Source organism: Cricetulus griseus, chromosome 8 (genome assembly GCF_003668045.3).
Source record: "Cricetulus griseus strain 17A/GY chromosome 8, alternate assembly CriGri-PICRH-1.0, whole genome shotgun sequence".
In the NCBI taxonomy this organism is placed as follows: Eukaryota; Metazoa; Chordata; class Mammalia; order Rodentia; family Cricetidae; genus Cricetulus; species Cricetulus griseus.
Window position 1 is genome coordinate 28,580,749 of NC_048601.1, and position 14,595 is coordinate 28,595,343.

Here is a 14,595-nt window from a genome sequence, read left to right on the forward strand (position 1 = left end):
ATGGTACTGAGCCAACACAGCTAGAGGTCAGAATTCAGAATGAAAGCTGGGATCAAGCTGTCCAGGACAGACATGAAGAAACACTGGCATGTGGAATTATAGTACTGCATACCTATAAAGCTGCTAATATGTAATTACACTCACTTGTAATCATTCAAGCAATAATCATCTTCAAGCTCCATGTTATTCCAAATTAAGTGCTGCTGACAGATGGGAATACCTTAAGGAAAGGTGATAATAAAATGTGTTTAAAATTTTAACACCATCTCTAAAGAGCATGATACAATGCTGTTTCATTAAAGAACTAAGAATACTTATGAAGTAAACACACTCTGGTCCAATGGCTCTGGCCCAACAACTGTCTTCTTCAATGTATGTCTGGCACCACTATCTTTTATCTTGTGGCCAAGAATGACAATTCAAGTGTCTTTTTTAATCATTATCACTTTTACCTTTAAAAACTTTCCTTTGCCCAAATTTCTTTACTCAAGATTTACCATGGCATACACACTCCCACTGAAATGCTATTCTCCAAGAATCTTAGGAGTATCTCTGATTACTGATTAGGTTGCCATGATGTAGTATATCTGAGTATCCATGTATATGAGACAGAAACTGAAAGAATCTGCTCAGGATGCCAGAAAAAAAAAAAAAAAAGCACCAATGGCTGGGTGGCTTTAACAACAGAAATATGTATCTAGTAGTTCTTGAGACTAGCCCATGGATACAAGGTTCCAAGCAGGTTCATTCTAAGGCCACTTTTCTTGGCATGTAAGTAGTTACCAGTCCCCTATAGATTCACATGGCCTTTGAGAACACTGAGAAAGAACTCTTCTTACAAAGATACTATCATGAGAACTGCACCCTATGACCTCATGTAGCCCTAATTTATACTAAAGGTCCCAACCTATAAGTGCCATCACACTGGGGATTAAGGCCTCAACCAAAGAATTATAGAAGTGGGCATGGGAACACACATATTCCCAGTAATCAAATAACTAAGACAGCAAAAGAGTGACTTTGAGGCTATGCTAGGCTATATAAGACACCAGGCCTCTGTGAGAGAGCCACTATCCAAAACAGATAGGTTGTCATCATGGTTGTGTATTTACATATTACAGCTTAAATATGATTCTTATGAGGTTTTCTTAAATAATTTAAGGTAGATGTACATTAAAAACATTCAAATTTGCATTGAGAATCATGAAAGTAAAATCAATGGAATCTCTAGTTAGTTGAGGGCAGAACTCATACAATCACCTTAATAGACACAGAAAATTCAACAACTCTTCATAGTACAAGCCTGAGGAAACTAGGAGCAGAAGGAATACATTTCAACATAATTAAGGCTGCATACAACATGGGAGCAGAAGGAACACACCTCAACATAATAAAGGCTGCATACAACATGGGAGCAGAAGGAACACACCTCAACATAATAAAGGCCATATATAACATACAGCCAACATTACACTAAATGGGAAAAAACTCAAAATCATTGCTTCTACAATCAGGAATAGGAGTACTCATTCTTGCTATTCCTATTCAATATATTACTCAAAGTCTTTGCTATAGTAATAAGGCGAGAAAGAAGTAAAAGAGACACAAAAAAAGGGAGAAGCCAAAGTATCCCTACTTGCATATGACACAATCCTATACTGACTCCAAAAATCCGTATCAAAGAAATACTCTCAGCAAAGAAGCAGGATACAAAATCAAGACACAGAAATTAGCAATCTTTCTATATATTAATAACAAACTTGCTAAGAAAGAAGTCAGGGAGTGAAATCCTATTTATAATAGCTCCCAAAAAATAAAAATGAAATACACCTTTTCTGAAAAGAAAAATCTAAGACAATTAAGAAAACTAAAGACACCAGAAGATGTAAAGACTCTCTCCCCCATACTTATGAGCCAGCAGAATCAACATTGTAAAACTGTCAAAAGGAACCTATAGATTCAATACAATTCCCATTAAACTTCTGATCTTCAGAGAGACAGAAAAACAATCCCAAAATTCATATGGAATAACAAAAGACCCATGCATGGGGTAATAAAGGGAGATGGTTGGAAAGCAGCCTTTAGCAGCAAAGAGAAAGGGTAGGAGGAGACTCTGGGGAACATACCAGGAAAGAAACTGCAAATTGTAATATGAACCCTTGGTCCTGACCTGGGAGGGCTGTCTTCCTAGGAAGGAGGGGTATGAATGACATGGAGGGTTGGAACCTCTGCACCAGATCACAGCCTCTAAAAATATGCACTGTGTTTTCAATAACATCAGGGAGAGGAGGAGGACGAGGGAGAGGGTGAGAAGGGAAGGAGTAATAGAGCTGTAGAGAAAGGTAGAAGGCAGACTTCAAGGGCACGACTTACACAGGGCAGGAAGGTTCTAGGGAAACCCTCCTTTCTTCTGGAATGTGACTGCAGCAGTGGCAGACGCCATTTGATAAAGATCCCTGCTGAGTCAGTCCATATGCAGCTCCAGAGAAAGAGGCCCCATCCTGCTTTACTCAACCTGGGAACCTAGGGCATGTGTCTTGGGACTATGATTGAGGACTGATGAGGGGGACAACTTTGAGTCACAATCACACAGCTTCCCAAAAGGTGGAAGTTTGGTCCAGTAAGCTACTTAGAGCAATGGCTCTCACCTATGGATCACAACCCCTTTGGGGTCAAATGAACCTTTCACAGGGGTTGCCTAAGACTATCAGAAAACACAGACATTTACATTATGATTCATAACAGTAACAAAATTATAGTTATAAAATAGCAATGAAAATAATTTTATGGTTAGGGGTCACCACCACATGAAGAAGTATATTAAAGGGTCACAACATTAAGAAAAGTTGAGAACCACAGACTTAGAGGCAGACCTCACACACAGAAGGGCAACATAAAAACAGAACCAACACAAATGTCTGTCTGCCCTACTGCCATGAGCAACCAGACAGATAAAGGGCCATCCAACAGCACAGAGGCAGACTGGTACATGCACCCCTACTAGCTACTATGTAGAAGCAGGCTCAGCTGCTTCTTGGAGCCCAAATCTGCCCCAAGAGGAGCTACACAGAGATGGGTCAACAACCCCCCCATTCCTGGGCCTCCCCACACCCCAGGGACATCAGTGAGCCAGGACCAGCATCCATGCCACAAACCCATAAAGGCAGGAGAGACTTGCCTCTGTGACAGAGTGACTTCACAGAGGCAAGTATTTTCCAGTCCACAATCTCTGTCAAGGAAAGGAAAAGTATATAGACTCTGCACTCCTCACAAAATTCTCTTTCCTTTACTTCAAAAGAAAAACATGTAATGATTTAATGAGTTTCATATGTGTACATAATGTATTTTGATCATACTAACTCCCCAGCTATTCCTTCTTTGCAACAGGTCCCTCTTCTACTTTATGAGTTTTTAATGACCCACTGAGTTTAATTAGGGTTGCCTACATGACATAGATGTGGTGTTATTTTCTGGAGCATGAAAAACTTAGCAATGGCTGCTTTTGTTTTTGAGTCAGGTAGCATATAGCCCAGGCTGACATCAAATTAGTCTGTAGTGAGGATATCACTGACCACTCAGTCCTCCTGCCTCTATCTCCTAAGTGCTGGAATTACAGACATGTAATACCATGTCCATCTAGGAACCATACTTTCTTATTTCAGGTTCTATTTCCATTATATATAATAAATATAAGTTCAAACAAATTTTTTAAAAAAGATTCTCAAAAAAAAAGGATTGTGTGTGTTTCATTTAAATTACACATTTCATGTATTCATACACAACTACACAACACTACATTACCAATATAGTACAATAATTAAATTATATACATAAAGAACTAGGAAGAGTTTATGCCCTAAAGTCAGAATCAAAAGTCTGTTTCGTTTTGGTTTGTCTTTAAAAATGGAGTATTGCCTCCCCATGGGAGGCTTCACCCTCTCTGAGGAGTTGATGGGGGGTGGGGGGGATGGGAAGGTGGAGCAAGTGGGAGGAGGGAAGGGAGGGGGAACTGGAATTGGTATGTAAATTTAAAAAAAAGATTGTTAAAAAAAGAAAAAGAATGGAGTCTTGCAAAGTAGTCAAGCTGGCCTCAGCCTCCTGGACTGATCCTCTTGCTTCTGCCTTGTGAATAACCTGGCTGAACAGAAAGAAGTCTGCTTTTCTCAATTTTTGAGTAAGTTAAGTTTGAATTTATCATATCAATGAAAATCATTGCACTTGTTTTTTCTTATTTTCTTCAATATAATACACAAATTTTATGCAGTCCTCCACAAATTACTATCATATTTACCATAAATGTTCTATTTACTTGCATCACCCACAATTGGTGAGTAGTAAGATGTTTTAAGTATCTCAGGTTTGGAAATAAAAATATACTTCTAAATAATTCACAGATCAAAGAAGATGAAAAATAGGGAAAAATTTAAGCTTAACAGGACTCTCAAAATACTAACAAGAAAACAAAGTTGAATGAGTAAGAGGGCATATGCACATGTGTGGGTGTGTTCTGCTATGTGTGAGCATGCATGGGCTGATCTCTGACCTCCACTACATACATGCACTGTGGCACACTCATACCCCCACACACACAATACAGACACAGACACACAGAGACAGGTTATTTTTTTTAAAGAAAGAGAATGCAATTAGTAAGAAAGTGGAGTAAAATGCTGAAAGTTTTGGGAAACCCCCCAACTTAGATTTGTATAAAATTATCTTTCAAAAACAAAGGAGAAGAGGTGAATTCATATTGAGGGTAGAAAGCTGTTCTACTTAGTTTCTTTGTTGTTGTGATAAAACAAAAGAAACTTGGGGTACAAAGGGTTTATTTACCTTACAGGCTACAGTTCATCATCAAGGGAAGTCAGGACAGGTACTCAAAACAGGAACAAAGAGAACTGAGGCAGACCAAGGAGGAATGCTAACTACTGGCTTGCTCAGCCAATGCATACACAGCCCTGGCTCACATGCCGAAGGGAAGGCACTACCCAGAGTGGGACAGGCCCTCCCCTCATCAATGAAGAAGAAAATTCCTCACATCTAATACAGACAAGCCCTCATTTTGAGGTTCCTGTTCCTTAGGTGACACTAGTTTGTGTCAAGTCAACAAAAACTAGCCAGCACAAAAAGGTCTAAGCTGATACAGAAGAAGTGAGATAGGGGACAAGCAGAGTTATAAGGCAGGACAAACAAAAGGTTATACAAAAAAGCCCTAAGTTGGTAAGATAATTGAAACAAAAATTTGGTTTAGAAAGTAAAATTAGTCACTACCAAGTAAATATAATGCAAACTCCAGGATGACTAGTTTAAAAATATATATGATATTTTAAGAAGGATAAGAAAACATATCATATAGAATAATCAAATTAAAATAGCAAAACAAAGAGAGAAAGAAAAATAGCAACCAAGAACAAGGGCAACTAACACAAAACAGTAACAAATACGGCAGATGTCAGTCTAACCATATTTGAATGCCCGTCAGTTAAAATTCAAAGACTATTGAGAGAGAGAGAGAGAGAGAGAGAGAGAGAGAGAGAGAGAGAGAGAGGCTACAGCCTAGGAATGTTGTAGAGTGGTAGAATGCTTTGCCCAGCATGCATGAAGCTCTGGGTTTAATCACTAGCATTGCACAGACTGGGCACAGACGGGTACACGCCTATAAATTGCAGCACTTGGGAGATGTAGACAAGGTTGTCAGAAACTGAAGGTTATCCTCAGCTACATAGAAGGTTCAAAGCCAATCTAGGATACATACAAGTTTGCTTTGGAAGGGAGGGAGGGAGAGGGAGGGAAAGCGAGAGAGAGAAAGCGAGCAAGAGAGGAAGGAAGGAGGGAAGGAAGGAAGGAAGGAAATGAAACAGACAGGACTTGCCAGGCATGGTAGCATAAACCTGTAACCACAGCTTTCAGGAATCATTATTTCAGGGTCATTATTTCAAGGCCAGCTTGGGAAATAGCAAGCTCCAGGCCTAGCAACAGAGTGAGACCTATCCTAAAACAAAGAAGCCAAAAAAAAAAAAAAAAAAAAAAACCTTCACATAATTCATTATGTTATATAGAAGAAATATACTTTATAATAAAGACATATCTACAACAAAAGACTATCACTATGTAAGGCACCACCCCCTTTCCCACTGATCACTTTCTCAGTTCTGAAGCTCTACTCTGTCTGCAGCTACTTTTGCTTTATTTGGATTAGTGTTAGCCTAAGATGTCTTTCATTTTTACTTTAAATTGGACATTCTTTTCCTTTAGTAAGCCCTAGTGTGTACCTAAAAACATGCACATTATGTGAAAAAATAAACAACCCTTGGCATAAAGCTAACCATAAATGTGAAAGATCTCTATAATGAAAACTTTAAAATATTGAAGAAAGAAATTGAGAAGGACACTAGAAGATGGAAAGACCTTCCATGTTCATGGATTGGAAGAATCACTATTGTGGAATTGGCTATCTTGCCAAAAGCCATCTAGAGAGTCAATGCAATCTCAATCAAAACCCCAATGACATTCTTCACAGAAAAAGGAAAAAAAAGTCTTAAAATTAATGCAGAGCACAAGACCCCAGATAACAAAAGCAATTCTAAGCAATAATAAGCTGGAGGTATCACCACTGGTGGCTTCAACTTTACAGAGCCATAGATACAAAAACTGCATGGAACTGGTACAAAAGTCAAACTTACTGATCAATGGGATAGAACAGAGGACTCCTGTTACAAGACCATATAACTATAGACATCTGATTTTTGACAAAAATACACACTGGAGAAAAGAGAGCATCTTCAACAATCAATGCTGGGGAAACTAGATGTCTGCATGGAGAAAAAGGAAATGAAGGCCTTCTCTCTCTATCTCTGCATAAAAGTCACCTATCAACAGATCAATGAACTCAATGAAGGTCTGAAACTGTTGAAGAAAAGGTAGCGAGTGCACTTCAGGATGCAGGCATAGGTAAGGGTTTTCTGCGGAGGATTCCGCTCAAGAAACAAGGCTAGCAATCAACAAGTGGGTTTCTCAGGAAATTTAAAAAACAGCACAAGAAAATGCCAATCAAATCGATCAAAATCAGAGGAAATTTTGCCAGCTACATATGTTAAGAGGACTAGCATCTAGAAAACACAAAGAAATCAAGAAACTAAAAATCAGGAAAACATCAACCCAACTTAAAAAAAAAAAAAAGAAAAAAAAGGATCACAGACCCAAACAGAGTTCTCAAATGAAGTGTAAATGGGTAATGAGCTTTAAAAAAAAAAAAAATCCATGTCACTGGCCATGATGGAAATGCAAATTAAAACTGTTTTGAGATTTGATTTTACCTCAGCTAAAATAGCTACCCTCAAAAAAGAAATAATTCAACAAAAGCTGGCAAGGATATAAGAAAGAGGAATGGTTATCCACCCTTAGTGGGACTGTAAACTGGTGTCACCATTATAAAAGTGAGTATTTCTATTTGGGTTGGGTTGGGTTTGATTTGGTTTGGTTTGGTTTGGTTTGGTTTTTTTGAGACAGGATTTCTGTGTGTAGCCTGGGCTGTTCTGGAACCCACTCTCTAGACCAGGCTGTTCTTGAACTGAGAGATCTGTCTGTCTCTGCCTCCTGAGTGCTGAGATTAAGGTGTGTGCCACCAACGCCTGAAGGAGCTTCTGGGCAGGATATGGTCACTGAACTCATGGACTTACTGCAGCTATGGTGACCTGCACAAGACTGAGTCTACAAGATCAGTCAACATTCCAGCAAGTAGCATTAGCTGAACTCAGTGGGTTACAAATAAATAAAACAGAGAGGACATGAAGGGTACAGAGGGGCATGTTGAGTATGAATGAAACACTTTTAAAAATAACAAAGTAGTTTTCATTTTTCTACATACCCTAAACCTGACTCTTGGAAAATTTTACAGGCAAAGTTCTACAGAGTGTTCCAGAGCCAGCAACACAAACAAACAAGACTATTCTGAATAGCACATTAAAGAGACACAACAAAAATTATCAAGACTTTTGGTAAATATGACAGCATAATTCTGACTAATGGGTCAGGAGAATAATACACAATGAATATGAAGTCACTTGAGTGAAAAAGACAACAAGTTTTTTTTTAATCTACACAGGAAAACATCTGGTCCTTATCTAATATTTAGTGTCAAAATAAAGAAAATTATGCAAAAATGGCAAACTACTCTAAAAAAAAGGAAATGGTTTGAAGTGAAGAGGTCTTTTCTTGCCCAAGTTACTCTTCACTGTGTCAGCATAGGTAGTCTGCTCACTGCAGTCCTTCATGAACCCATGCTGGTGGAGCAGCAGTTGTCACATATAAAAATGATTTGTCTATTGTAGCTCATTGTCCATAATTAATATACAGTTCCATTATTTATAAGGAACCAAGAAAATAATCCTCCTCCTTATACAGGGAGAAACATTTATTTAGGGAGCAGCAATGCCAGAACTAAAGGCACATCTAGAGACTCCACCCTCTAGATAACCCCTTACAATTCTTGGCACATGCTTCTTTCTCAACGCCAGCACAGTATTTTGCACACTTTCTAGAAGGGATGTCCACACCTTCATAAACCACTGCTCTGGTTAGTAAGCTCCAGAAAGAAAGTTAGAGAACCTAGGTATAGCCTTCCCCAAGTATACAGTATGTACATTAGGTTCTCATACACATAAAATAAGTGAAAGTGTGATTTTAAAAATCAATGTCAATTTGCCTAGTGGATTTGGTATTTCTGTCCCTTCCAGACCTGCTACAGTTCCCTGACAGTTACCTCTTTTCTCTCTGCTTCAATGCAATCACTCCCAGTTCACCAGTCTCCTTACCTTCATCCACAACTCACTCTGTCGCCCCTACCACCAGACACTAGTTCTGAAATCATCAAAAAGCCTTCTGCAGGCACAACCATTCCCTCTTCAGGACTAAATCAAGCACTGTCCCCTCTGTCCTCTTCAGCCACATCTTGCTAATTTGGACTCTTGAGCGTCTTCCTATGTTAGCTCCAACTGACATCCAGTGAGGGAGAACAAAGGCCAACCAGAAAAGGATTAAAACTTTGAAGTCTCCTGCAGTACACCATGACTGACACTGCCTTTGTCACTTAGAAAACAGGTGTGCATGTGCCATTCTTTGACATGGTAGCTACCCCTAAAACTACTCTAAGGGAGAAGGGATGAAGGAAAAACAAATATTCAAAAACTTGGAATCCTTGACCTCACAAATATCCACCCACTCTCATCCTTCTGTAATTCCACATTTAAGTTGGCTGGAGAGCAATCCTGATTAGTACCTTTAGGTTACAAACAAGTTCCACTTGATTACCAGCAAAGATCTACTTAACGTTATATGGAATGAGTTAATCTTATAGTCCAAACTGGACAACCATAAATGGTAATCTGAGATCTGGAAGAGTAATTTTAACATAAAGTAAACTATAATACCACAAATACATACACCATGAAGAGATACTATATGTCATTCAAAATCCTTGCTATGTCAGAGGAACTTTGAATATATATAAATGTAACCCAAACATTCAGAAAAAGGATTTATAAACAGGTGTTTAAAAAAGGAAAGTTCTCTAAAAGGAAATAAATTACATTTCCCATTAAAAGCAACTGCAAAATAATTATGATTGTTCCAACTTGCTAACACTATTTTGAAATATTTCATGCCATTAACATGATGCCAGAGATCTGAATTGAGGAAATCTTGTGGAGGGGGATAAGATAGAGAGAAGAGAGGAATACAAAGGAGGCAGTTTCTAAGTTAGTAACTGTTGAAGGCATAATGGGGATTTTATTATCTGATTCTTTCTAATGTTATCTGTTTAAATTTTTCCTTCACTAAAACTTTTAAAATGTTTAATCCTCATATTATAGAAACAAAATCTAGTACCTTCCAATCTTTGAATTTTTCCTTTCACAGAGATAACAGCTTCAAAGGGTGAAACTCTTAATTCAAAACATGTTCCAGTCAATGTTTCGATGAAGAGTTCCATGGTGTCATAGAAAGGAAGTTTGAAGTAAAATGGTCCCACGTTATCTTCATTGAAGAATGGAGGCTCTTTTCTGTTATCCATTACTTTGACTTTTTCAATTCCTCTGGAATATGTTGTATACAACTGTATTCCAGTTCTACCCAAATCAGCTTTGAACATTGGTAATATGTATCGTTGTTCATGTTTGAGTTTTGTACCTGAAAAAAAAAAAAAGAAATTGGCTTTTTAAAACAAATCTGTCTGAAAGCCATTTCTCTGTTAAGGTTTTCTGAATAATTCTGGCTCATTCTAGTCTTCCAAACAGGCTCAGCACTTACTTTACCTGTGTCCAGCAGTGAACTTTCCATGCCTGCCTCTGAAATCGCTCCCAAAGTAGACTACTCATGAAGAATAGATATGATTTGATTCTTTACAGTACCTTACCAGAGCTTAGCATTGATGTTAATATATTGTACATGGTTGACAAACATTTTTGCTAATATCTAAATTCTACATATGAATATAGTTTTGTAAGACTTTGAAAGTGTATGTACATCCTTTTCTAAAACATGTTTTTCTTTTAAATCATATAAAACTTTACTGTCTTACACATAATTATATTGGATAAAAAGAATGGCAAACATCTTAATAGGTTCCTTTAAAATTTGATCCACTAAATAAATAACAAATGGGCATTTGGTTTACAAAGATTATCAACTCTCCTGACATGTAGACACTAGACTATCTCTACTCACAAGCATGCAATGGCTAATGAGTATGAGGGACAAACACAAGAGATAGATGCACAAAGTAAGTTTATAACAGTACAGAAAAGCAGCAAGAGAGATCACACTGGAAACTGCTGTTATTTGGAGAAGACTTTGTATGAGGGTACGGGCTAAGCTTAAATAACACAAATGCACATCTTTTTGGAAAGATGACCTCTCATTTTCAAAGTAATTTTGTTGAAATATAATTCACATACCATAAATTGACTCATTTAACATCTAAAATTCACTCATTTTAACACTAAAAATGTCTAATGACCACAACCATTACTTCTCCCAGTAATGGGGACTGAGCAAGGGCCTTGGGTATGCCAACCAAGTGTTCTAGAACTGAGTGACTACAAAAACCTCTTGCAATCACATTTACAATATTTTTACTATTCCCAAAAGCCTTACACCCAATGGCTATCACTCCCAAATTTCCCCATTGTAGAATATTCCATTACACTGTGTGAATATATCTCACTGTGACTGGTTTAATAAAGAAGCTGACTGGTCTACAGTTAGGAAGAATAAGGTTAGGTGGAAACCCCAAATTAAGAGAATGCAGGGAAGGGGAAGGGTGGAGTCATGGGAGTCAGGAGCAGACTCGGAGAAAAGATGAACATGCTGTGTTGAAAGAAGGTAACATAATGTGACAGAAGGTAGGTAAGAAACATGGGTTAATTTAAAATGTAAGTGTTAGCCAGTAACAAGCCTGAGCTATCAGCCATGCATTTATAATTAATAAGCTTCTCTGTGGTTATTTGGAAACTGACTGGCAGGACAGAAAAGTCCGCCTACATATGGCATCCAAACGTCCAGCACCTACATCCACATAAGACCTAAGAAAGCTTTAAGCTCACACACACACACAAATGGAGCCAAATGTGGATTCCTCGTCTTGTGGCTCTCATATTGGTTGCAGTACAGAGAAGACTCTCCCAGCAGCTGCCTGCAAGATGGAGCCAGCTGCCAACCACAAGCTACTGCCATACACTAAGCTGCCCGGTGCCGCAGCTGACATAGCAGTTTAAGGTTCATCTCATGCGATCAAGAAACAATATAGATGTTCAGTAAAGTCAGATCCAGATGGAAAAACTCTAAATGGGTCATAGTGTGTTTAAAACTATACCTAGACTTGGGAGAGAAAAGAGAAAGGATATATAGACAGTCATAAAAAAAAAAAACTTGAAAATAAGTCAAATCCTTAAAAAAAAAGTTAAAAAAAAAAGCCACGTAAAGATGGAAAATAAATGAGGAGTCTGGATCCTGTATGGTATTGTGTTGCCTTTAAATTTTCTGATTGCTGATGAAGGATCTATGCTGCTAAGAGATACTGGATTATAAAAGATGCTATATTAAACCAACAAATATACTTTTATTTTCTATTATTTTATTTTTCAATTTGGAATGGTTGCAATCCAATCATTTCTCTTTTTTTAAAAAAAAAATATTTATTTATTTATTTATTTGTTAAACATACAGTGTTCTGCCTGCATGTGTGCTTGCAGACCAGAAGAGGGCATCAGATCCCATTAGAGATGGTTGTGAGCCACCATGTGTTTGCTGGAATTGGACTCAGGACCTCTGGAAGAGCAGCCAGTGTTTTAACCACTGAGCCATCCCTCCAGTCCCCAATATATTTTTAAAATGCCTTGACTTCAAAATGGAAGTCAAAAATATGTTACTTTGGGGAAGAGGTTTTGCTTTTATTTCCACAGGAAATGAGAGGCTGTGGGTTCATTCCAGATTGATTTTTTTTTTTTTTAAGATTTATTAGTATGTACACAGTATTCTGCCTGCGTGTATGCTTGCCTACCAGAAGAGGGCATCAGATCTCATTATAAATGGCTGTGAGCCACCATGTTTCTGGGAATTGAACTTATTATTACCTCTGGAAGACCAAGCAGTGCTCTTAACATCTGAGCCATTTCTCCAGTCCTTATTCCAGGCTGATATGGATCACGTTTGATCGAGGAAGACCCCCTGAAAATTCTGACTACAGACATAAATAAACAAACCTTAAAAACTACAAAACATGTCACATATTTTACCTGCAAAAACACAACACAACACACACACACACACACACACACACACACACATCATCATCATCATCATCATCATCTTTAGTTAACCTGTGTACAACATATAGTCTATACTTGCAGTAATACTACATGTATGTTACTTTTAAAAGTTTATGTATTTTGAGAACAAGAGAACCAAACATCAATGAAAATGAATGGCCCAGGTGACCCAGCATGTCAAAATGCATCTGTTACGGTCTTCTCAAAATTATGCATCCATAACAGCTTCAAGACTGCTGGCTGAGATGGTCCAACCTCACTGACTACTCCAGTCAAGACTTTACAATTATCCTGATTTTCTCAAGCTTTCTCCAAAGACACCAGAGCCTACATCTAGACAACAGGACGTAGTCTAAAGAAAAATGCTCACACTCCCAAAACATGGGGTATGGGTGGGTTTGGGTTATTCAATAAATTATGGATATCTATCATTTTTTAGGGGGTTGGTTACAAGTTGTTATTGGTTACAGTCAGGAAAAAAAAAGCTAAACAAAAGAGTTAAATTCAAAGATCCCTTTCTAAAGAAAAAAGGAGGATATGATGTAGGAATGACAGAATAAAAGGGTACACTATTGAATCTACTGTAATCCAAAACAGCTATAAATGTCAAAAATTTTTACAATGGTATGGATTTTTGTTTATTGATACAAATTTAAAGTTATTTTTGCTATCTTATATGTAGTTTCTAGTCTTGTTTGGGGTATTGTGTTTACGCAGCTCATTTAAAAACGTAATATATAATTAAGAAATACAGATTAATAGTTACTTACCTATAATAGTTAAACTTATAGTCATGTTAGGTATGTTTTCAAGGATAAACATATATTTAGATAGACAGTCTTCAAACACTTCAACGACCTATAGAATATTGCATTTAATATGCTTAATAACCTAAGGCTTTTCATGATAGGCACATCTGCTCCTGACAGCACCAATTTGCTTCAAAAAAAGATGATGGGCATCAAAGAAACTCTGTATGGAGTTTGTGTTCTTTATGGCAAAAGCTAGCCATTTGGGCAAAGAAACTGAAACTGTCCTTGCCTCAGTTGCTTACAGTATACTGTTACTGGACCAGGAGGACATACACACAAAGTAACTGCTGAACTTTGCCAAGACAAGGTAGGACAGTCCTTCAAAATTCCCTACTTCTCAAAATTTTCTGTCAAATACACTAGGACTGTGGGCCAAAGATGCCTCAACATTACAGAAGAGCTTTGGGTGACTGTCCAGGTAGCCAGATGTTCCTGTTCAAAGGTAACATTATACCCTTCTGGGTCTTTGATGGTGTTAAAGACAAATAACTAGACTTGAAGGTTTTTTTTAGTTATGATAAAAAGTTAAATTAGGTATTAAGCTTTAGACCCACAAAGATAAATAATAGAATCTTTTCTCTAAATTATATACAACACTATTTGTGTTGTATATAATTTTACCATGTTAAAATTAAAACCTTCCTTTTTATTTAGACAAAATGGAGAAATGCTATGGAATAATCCTCTGTACACTGTGAAAATATGTTTCTCTCATTGTTAATAAAAAAGCTGATTGGCCAATAGCTAGGCAGAATTTTGGGGGCACAGAGAATGCTGGGAAGGAGAAGGGTGGAGTCTGAGGAGGCACAAGCCAGACACCAAAGCAGCAACACAGCAAGTTCATAGATGAGATAAATGAGCCACAGGGCAGCACATATCTTAATGAGTTAATTTAAGTTGTGAGAGCTGGCTGGAGACAAGCCCAAGCTATCAGCCAAGCATTTATAATTAATAAGTCT

At 37.7% G+C, this 14,595-nt stretch overlaps 1 protein-coding gene across 10 annotated transcripts in view; it reads right to left on the reverse strand.

Annotated features, from left to right (window-relative positions):
- The window catches only part of Zfand4 (zinc finger AN1-type containing 4), a 69,778-nt gene that overhangs the window by 43,788 nt on the left and 11,395 nt on the right, over positions 1-14,595 (reverse strand). For 5 of the 10 annotated variants that reach the window (XR_003487627.2, XM_027429203.2, XM_027429200.2 and 2 more), the window contains exons 2-4: positions 12,630-12,736; positions 9,886-10,185; positions 145-220 (exon numbers count right to left, since the gene is read on the reverse strand). Coding sequence is in view for 6 of the 10 variants with exons in the window: in XM_027429203.2 (XP_027285004.1) it covers positions 145-220; positions 9,886-10,147 (338 nt within the window). In the remaining 4 variants the exon portion in view is untranslated. Of the gene's footprint in view, positions 1-144; positions 221-9,885; positions 10,186-12,629; positions 12,737-14,595 lie in introns of those variants that run through there. The other 5 variants (XM_027429202.2, XM_027429201.2, XM_027429204.2 and 2 more) reach the window with 4 other exon arrangements.